Genomic DNA, 8,807 nt, shown 5'->3' on the forward strand with positions numbered 1-8,807 from the left:
CGCCATGCTCGAGCTGGAGTGGGAGGGGGGAAAAGTCTAACTAACAGGGTCACGTCACGAGATGACTGCGGCTCCAGCAAAATTCTGGGCCAGTAAAGATTTCCAACAGAGCAGTGGGGGTTGCGAGTTGAAATCTGCCGCTCTTCAAGTTGCTGATGTTAAGTCAAAGGCCTCTTTATGAAACTAAACTCTGCCCCCTCCCTTCGAGCCACTTCCGCTGCAGTTTAGGCCAGGATCTTTCCCGCTGCAGTGCCGGGGTTTTTTGTCCGATACCCGCTTCCACCGCTCCGCATTTTTCTTTTTTCTCGACAGGAGGATGACTACGATCCTGTTCCTGAAATCCGCCGCGATCACTTCGAGGAGGCCATGCGGTTCGGGCGCCGCTCGGTCAGCGATAACGACATCAGGAAATACGAAATGTTCGCCCAGACACTCCAGCAGAGTCGCGGCTTCGGCAACTTCAGGTCTCTTTACTGTCGCGGCACGTTGTCGCACCGCGTTTATACCGCGCCTTTCACCACCTCGGGGCGGCCCAAAGCGCTTCACAGCCAATTTTTGAAGTGTAGTCACTGTTGTAATGTGGGAAACGCAGCAGCCAATTTGTGCACAGCAAGCTCCCACAAACAGCAATGTGATAGCGATCAGATAATCTGTTTTAATGATGTTGGTTGAGGGATAAATATTGGCCCCGGGATAACTCCCCTGCTCTTCTTCCAGATAGCACTGTGGGATCTTTTACGTCCACCTGAGAGAGCAGACGGGGCCTCAGTTTAATGTCTCATCCGAAAGATGGCACCTCTGACAGTGCAGCACTCCCTCAGTACGGCCCCTCCGACAGTGCAGTGCTCCCTCAGTACTGCCCCTCCGACAGTGCGGCGCTCCCTCAGTACTGCCCCTCTGACAGTGCAGCACTCCCTCAGTACTGCCCCTCCGACAGTGCGGCGCTCCCTCAGTACTGCCCCTCCGACAGTGCGGCGATCCCTCAGTACTGCCCCTCCGACAGTGCGGCGCTCCCTCAGTACTGCCCCTCCAGCAGTGCAGCACTCCCTCAGTACTGCCCCTCCAACAGTGCAGCGCTCCCTCAATACTGCCCCTCCGACAGTGCGGCGCTCCCTCAGTACTGCCCCTCCGACAGTGCGGCGATCCCTCAGTACTGCCCCTCCGATAGTGCGGCGATCCCTCAGTACTGCCCCTCCGACAGTGCGGCGCTCCCTCAGTACTGCCCTTCCAACATGCGGCGTTCCCTCAGTACTGCCCCTCCAACATGCGGCGTTCCCTCAGTACTGCCCCTCCGACAGTGCGGCGCTCCCTCAGTACTGCCCCTCCGACAGTGCGGCACTCCCTCAGTACTGCCCCTCCGACAGTGCGGCGCTCCCTCAGTACTGCCCCTCCGACAGTGCAGCGCTCCCTCAGTACTGCCCCTCCGACAGTGCGGCACTCCCTCAGTACTGCCCCTCCGACAATGCGGCGCACCCTCAGTACTGCCCCTCCGACAGTGCGGTGCTCCCTCAGTACTTCCCCTCCGACAGTGCGGCGCTCCCTCAGCACTGCCCCTCCGACAGTGCGGCGCTCCCTCAGCACTGCCCCTCTGACAGTGCGGCGCTCCCTCCATACTGCCCCTCTGACAGTGCGGCACTCCCTCAGTACTGCACTAGAGTGTCAGAGATTTTTGTGCTCAAGTCTCTGGAGTGGGACTTGAACCCACAACCTTCTGACTCAGAGGTGATGGCGCTACCCATTTCTCACACCGGCTGCTGTGTATGGAATCTGTGCCCTAAAGAAAAAGGACTTGCATTTCTATAGCGCCTTTCATGAACTCAAGACATCGCTAAGTGCCTTACAGCCAATGAAGTGGTTATTTTTTGAAGTGTCCTCACTGTACGAGGCACTGCCATTGCAACAGGGGTAAGAGGAGAATATTTACAAGAGGAACTTTCTGATTCCGATGTGCTAACCTCGGGCTGTCCCGGCGAGTCCACGCATTGTTACACAATGGACATCATGTTGATAATCTTTCCCAAAGTGCCAACCGGTGTCTCTTCCCGTTCCTCTCGCAGGTTTCCGTCCGGCAGTCAGAGCAGTGGACAGGTGAGCAACGACGGAGGGAGTGGAGGGAACCTGTACCGCGAAGAGGGAGACGACGATCTTTACAACTGAGCAACAGGTCAAAAATCGCAGGTCATGTTTTGAGGAAGGCTGCCTACCCCTGCACCTTGCACGTCGCCAGGGACAGAACTGCCACGCCTTGAACTTTGCAGGAAAGTGGCGCATTATTTGCGACGGCCTGGACTCCCGAGTGTAGCTTCAGCTTTGTGACCTCTGACCCGCGTCCCAGTGCCTACGTGTGATTAACGACGGCCGCGAGTTCATAGCTCAGTGCTTTGTACAGTGCACAGCGAGCAAACGGGGATGGCCCACTCACCCGGCGGACTGCGCAGGGCACGTGTGCATGCTTGTGTGTGAGTGCGCGTGCGTGTGTGTGTGTGTGACTGCACGTGTGTGTGTGTGTGTTCACCCCTGTACACTGAGTCGGCCACCCATCCAGATTTGGACCGGATAGCTCGGACTTTTCACAGCACGGCTAAATCATAAACCAAACGTCTGGGCTCCAAACAAAAGAAAAGTCCATTTTCTTTTGAGGTGCTTCTGTGTTTCATAATGTGGCGTTCGGAACGTTTTAAAGGTTTTCAATCATTTTCATCGGGAGGAACGCTAGTGGCCGAATTGTCACTGTAATCCCATCTCCTCGCCCATCCTGGTTCATCTCTCGAAGTCTTGGATCTGGCAATCCTGCTGTACATGTGCATTGTAAACTGGGATACGTGGTGCGAGGGCAGAAACCGGTTGTGTCTGAGGGATAGCAGAAATGGAAACTCATTCGCAAACCTCCCAGCTTTTAGATGGCATGTTTTGGGAACAAGACCGATACTGGCTCCTGGTCCCTCAAGGCTACAAATTTAAAATTCTCATCCTTGCGTTCAAATCCCTCCATGGCCCTCGCCCCTCACCCCCCTCCCTATCTCTGTAACCTCAGAGAGATTGTGATCCCCAGATGTGGCGGGGGGGGATGTGAAATCACAATCTCCCACGAGGCTCCCCTGAGGGTGTGGCTTGGCCTGATTCTGATACTGCTTTAAATGTCAGACGTGTCCTAACTCGCACCAGGTCCCGTCCACCCATCGCCCCCCTGTTTCTCGCTGACTTACATTGGCTGTCGGTCCGACAACGGCCAGGATTTTAAAACGTGCATCCTTGTGTTCAAATCTCTCCGTGACACAGCCTAAGGATAAGGGGTAAGCCATTTAGGACAGAGGTGAGGAAGAATTTCTTCACCCAGAGAGTGGTGAACCTGTGGAATTCTCTACCACAGAAGGCAGTTGAGGCCAATTCATTAAATATATTTAAGAAGGAGTTGGATATATTTCTTAAGGCTAAAGGGATCAAGGGATATGGAGAGAAGGCAGGGACAGGGTACTGAATTTGGATGATCAGTCATGATCTCATTGAATGGCGGAACAGGCTCGAGGGGCCGAATGGCCTACCCCTGCTCCTATCTTCTATGTTTCTATGTGGCCTCGCCTCCTCCCTATCTCTGTAATCTCCTCCAGTCCCACAACCCCGCGCCCCCTCCCCCCCCGCCACCCTGAGATCTGAGGGATGGAAATTGGACAGCGTTGGGTGCAGGGAACGATCCCAGGTAGGCCCAAAGCCTCATTTAAATTAGACCGGCGAGCTGGCCCCCAGAGGGTTACTTTTAGTGCCTCAAATAAGTTAGCGCCCCTGCGCCATAAATTCAGCGGTAGCGCCCCAAGCAGGAGGCGGGGTGCTATTGGACGTGCTCCCCCTCCTTCCCGGGGCGCTAACATTGAAGATCGCGGTGCGACGTGCAACAGCGCCACCCACGTTGACTGGTAGCGCCGCGGTACTGCAGGCCTCCCTCCCCTGATTAAAGGGGAGAGGCCTAGCGCAGCACGCACCGGGGCCCTGCTGGACCACTGGGGAGCGGGGTGCCGGGAAAAGAGACCGGCGCTCGAGAGGAGCTGATCGCGGCCGGCGCACCGTAGGAGGAGGCCAGAAGGGGCAGGTGCTGGCAGGGCGGCGCCAAAAAAAATGGCCGCCCGACACCTGCCCTTTAATTATCGCCGCCCCTGGCCGCAAACACGGCACCCCTGACCCTGTCGGACGCGGCGTCCGGCGGTATGTCAGGGGTGCGCGACCGAAGTTTGCAGCCGGGGCGCTGCGCAGGGCGATGAAGTCATTGCCGGAGGCGCAGCGTCGCGGGGCGCTACCACTGCCGCTGACCTCCGCTGAATTTCGCGGGAGGCGTTAGCGGCACCGCGCCCTCCAGGGGCGCTAACAGGAGGCGCTAAGCCACCCATTTTTCCCCCCCTTTTTGTTTATAAGTTACGTAAATACTAGAGATGGGGCAAAAAGGCTGTTTGACCGAGCAGAGCGGAGAGGGAGGGGAGAGGGAAGGGAGGGGAGGAGAGAGGCACAGGGAGAGGAGGGGAGGGGAGAGGCACAGGGAGAGGAGGGGAGGGGAGAGGGACAGGGAGAGGAGGGGAGGGGAGAGGGAAGGGCGGGGAGGGGAGGGGAGAGGGAAGGGAGGGGAGGGGAGGGGAGAGGCACAGGGAGAGGAGGGGAGGGGAGAGGAGGGGAGGGGAGAGGGAAGGGAGGGGAGGAGAGAGGCACAGGGAGAGGAGGGGAGGGGAGAGGGACAGGGAGAGGCGCTGAGAGAAGAGGAGGGGAGGGGAGAGAGGAGGGGAGGGAAGGGGAGAGGAGAGGAGGGGAGGGAAGGGCAGAGAGGAGAGGGGAGGGGATGGGAGGGATTGTGAGGGAAGGAGGGGGGACTGGAGGAATGGGGAGAGGAGGGATGGGGAGGGGAGGAATGGGGAAAGGAGGGATGGGATGGGATGGGGAGTGGAGAGAAGGAGGGAGGGGAGGGGAGCAGAGGGGGACAGGGAGAGGAGCTGAGAGGAGAGGGGAGGTGAGGGGAGGGGAGGGAAGGGGAGAGGAGAGGTGAGGGGGCAGAGGGGAGGGGATGGGAGAGGAGAGGGGAGGGGAGGAGAGAAGAGGAGGGGAGGGAAGGGGGGAGGAGAGAGGAGAGGGGAGGGGAGCAGAGGGGGACAGGGAGAGGAGCTGAGAGGAGAGGAGAGGTGAGGGGAGGGGAGAGGAGAGAGGAGAGGGGGCAGAGGGGAGGTGAGGGGAGAGGGAGAGGAGCTGAGAGGAGAGGTGAGGGGGTTGGAGGTGGGAGGTCACGTGATGAAAGCTCCAGGAATATATCCAACTAGAGTCGGCAACGCTAGCAATGGGTCTGTTTTGAAAGCTATCCGTGGTTTTTTTGTTGCCTCCAGGCCGGAATTCCGCCTCTCTCTCTCTCTCTCTCTCTCTCTGCAAATTCAGAATTAATGAGAGAAAGATCCTGCCCGTAATTCCCATGATTCTTTTCTCCTGTGAGGACTGACGCGGGCTCCAGGCCTACATACGCTGGTCTGGTTTTTGCTGGAGCAAGGAACAGATTTAAAGCTTGCTCCTCGACCATCAGTGCCAAAAGCCTTTAATGCTTTGAAAATGGAAAGGGTTTAAAAAAAAAAAATTCCAAATATATTTCAGAAATAGGTCCAATGACAGTCAAAAACATACGGAATCCAGTCGCGGTTGTGACATTTTGTTGAGTGCAAAATTTGGACGGAGAGTACGACGGGGGTGGATCAGTACGGGGCAGGGGTAGAATCGATCAGGGTGGGTTTCTGCCTTTTGCTTTGCTGATGAAAGTTCTTTGAAAACCTTTAATGGCCTCATTACCCCAAGACCTCCTGGTCATAAAACACAGAAGATCTAGATTGATTCCTGGGATGAGAGGGCTGTCCTCGGAGGAGAGATTGTGTAGACTGGGCCGATACTCTCTGGAGTTTAGAAGAATGAGAGGTGATCTCATTGAAACATATAAGATTCTGAAGGGGATTGACAGGGTAGATGCTGAGAGGCTGTTTCCCCTGGCTGGAGAGTCTAGAACTAGGGGGCATTGTCTCAGGATAAGGGGTCGGCCATTTAAGACTGAGATGAGGAGGAATTTCTTCACTCAGAGGGTTGTGAATCTTTGAAGTTCTCTGCCCCAGAGGGCTGTGAATGCTGAGTCATTGAGTATATTTAAGACTGAGATCGATAGATTTTTGGACTCTAGGGGAATCAAGGGATATGGAGATCGGGCAGGGAAGTGGAGTTGAGGTCGATGATCAGCCATGATCTCATCAATGGCGGAGCAGGCTCGAGGGGCCATACGGCCGACTCCTGCTCCCATTGCTTATGTTCTTAACAATCTGATTGTATATGTATTCTGATTGAAATAAACAATGAGGTCGTCTTCCGAGGGTGTTCCCTCAAAGCACGACTCCCTGAGGTTCAATCCCCGGTCTGTGCGGAATCGGCCAATCCCAGCCAGGGAAGCGACCGGGGCTCTCTCCATTGGCTTCAGTGCACTTTGGATCAGGAGAGGGGAAAGTCCGGCCTGCTCCGGATCGCACTCCAGCAATTCCCGGAAAGTGCAGCTCTGGGGGGGGGGGGAGTCGGCTAAGGTCAAGACTGCGATGCCTTCTGGTGTTGAATAGCCCCTCCACCCCTCATTGCCTGAGCCCCCACATCGAAGAATGGCCCATGCCCAAGTGGTGGAAGGCTGCCAGTGCCGGTGGAAACTACAACCCAATATAAGTTAGTCGGGGAGAAATAAGGAAAGGATTGAGCCCTGGCAATACAACTCAATTAGCCCAAGAAAATCAATTAGTCCTTAAACTTCTTATTCACTGGCTCGTCTAGTTTGGGCCTGGAGGTCTGGCAAGGGCGTTTCTTAGTGCTGTTCCCTCTTTGACAGATGAATCCTAAATCAGAGCAGGAAGATCTGGACCAGAAACTGGAGATATTTGCAAATGAATGGGAAGAGGAATTTAAACTTTATATGGCCACCTACCCCAGTATACCTCTCCAACCTCCCTGAAGGCTGTAAGCTGCTTTACTGCTTATTCTGCTATGGAGAGGTTTGCAGCAGATCCCACTCCTTATCCAAGGCAGTAACCTGCCTTCACACGGTGCGAGGGTAACGTTAGCTATAGCGTGTGTTTGAAGCAGCTTTAACTCCTCACAGAACAACCTTGAAAGCCAGAAGCTCGACTGGGCAGCAATTAACGAGTCCATCATTTTTCATAATTACGTTTTTGAACAGTTTGCAAACTGATCTACCAAAAAATTAGAGTTGTGCTGTACTGACTGCTTCAGGTGAACTATTGGTAGGTCCCCTCCTCCTCTCCACTCCCCATCCCATTCCTCCTCTCCCCATCTCTCCTCTCCCATTCCTCCAGTCCCCCCTCCTTCCCTCGCAATCCCTCCCATCCCAATCCCTCCTCTCCCCTCTCCCCTCCCCCTCTGCCCCCTCTCCTCTCCTCTCCTCCCCTCTCCCCCACTCTCCTCTCCTCCCCTCTCCCCTCTCCTCTCTCCCTCTCTCCTCCCCCTCTCCCCTCTCCTCTCCTCCCCTCCCCCCATCCCAACCAGTACCAAAGTAACAGTGTGGAGATTCTGGTTTGCAAACTGTTAAATGACCTTCCGATCAAAGTAATCTGCATCGTGACATCTGCGAGTTTTACTATATCCGTCTGTGATATCATTTAAAGTTTGAGATTCTTGTGGTTTCATTTTGGATTATGAGCTGAAGTTGTACACATTTATAAAACATATTATAAAGTCTATAAATCACAGCTTGCTGAGACATGGCACAGATTAAAGTTCATCCACTCTGATGTAAAAGGACACTAAAGGTGCTGAACTACGAATTCTACTTCAATAAAAGTGAAACCTAAAGGAGGCATTTTTGTGGCTCTAAGATATAAAGCTTTGTCGTAGATAATGGAGAAGCAGGCCGTAATGTAACCGTGGCCTTCACATAAATACTGTGGCAACAAGAGCAGGTCAGAGGCTGGGTATTCTGCAGCGAGTGTCTCACCTCCTGACTCCCCAAAGCCTTTCCACCATCTACAAGGCACAAGTCAGGAGTGTGGTGGAATACTCTCCACTTGCCTGGATGAGTGCAGCTCCAACAACACTCAAGAAGCTCGACACCACCCAGGACAAAGCAGCCCGTTTGATTGGCACCCCATCCAACACCTTAAACATTCACTCCCTCCACCACCGGCGCACCGTGGCTGCAGTGTGTACCATCTACAAGATGCACTGCAGCAACTCGCCAAGGCTTCTTTGACGGCACCTCCCAAACCCGCGACCTCTTCCACCTAGAACGACAAGGGCAGCAGGCGCATGGGAACACCACCACCTCCAAGTTCCCCTCCAAGTCACACACCATCCTGACTTGGAAATATATCGGCCGTTCCTTCATCGTCGCTGGGTCAAAATCCTGGAACTCCCTCCCTAACAGCACTGTGGGAGCACCTTCACCACACGGACTGCAGCGGTTCAAGAAGGCGGCTCACCACCACCTTCTCGAGGGCAACTAGGGATGGGCAATAAATGCCGGCCTTGCCAGCGACGCCCACATCCCATAAACGAATAAAAAAAATGATCTGACTAACTTCAGGAGCGAAGTCTGAGCCTCCAAGCAGAGTAACTGATTGCTTCCTCCGTTTCAAACATCAGGCACACAAGGTAAGCACTGGAGAGTTGGAAGATGGAACGTGCGAGCGCCTTGACAGGGAAAGGGGTTATTCACCTCACAACATGGCTTCTGGGAAAGGTCATGTCTTACAAACCTGATTGAGATCTTCGAGTGCAGTGGGTTCCTAGATGAAGCTAGCGCTATAGACGTA

At 54.7% G+C, this 8,807-nt stretch overlaps 1 protein-coding gene across 1 annotated transcript in view; it reads left to right on the forward strand.

Moving 5' to 3' along the window:
* The window catches only part of LOC147097737 (transitional endoplasmic reticulum ATPase-like), a 56,166-nt gene extending 52,522 nt beyond the window's left edge, over positions 1-3,644 (forward strand). The window contains exons 17-18 of the mRNA XM_085971784.1: positions 313-464; positions 2,058-3,644. Coding sequence (XP_085827910.1) covers positions 313-464; positions 2,058-2,157 — 252 coding nt within the window. The 3' untranslated portion in view covers positions 2,158-3,644. The remainder of the gene's footprint in view (positions 1-312; positions 465-2,057) is intronic.
* Positions 3,645-8,807: the final 5,163 nt, after the last annotated feature.

This window comes from Somniosus microcephalus, chromosome 31, assembly GCF_052327205.1.
Source record: "Somniosus microcephalus isolate GS21.2 chromosome 31, FLI_Smic_1.0, whole genome shotgun sequence".
Classification (NCBI taxonomy): Eukaryota; Metazoa; Chordata; class Chondrichthyes; order Squaliformes; family Somniosidae; genus Somniosus; species Somniosus microcephalus.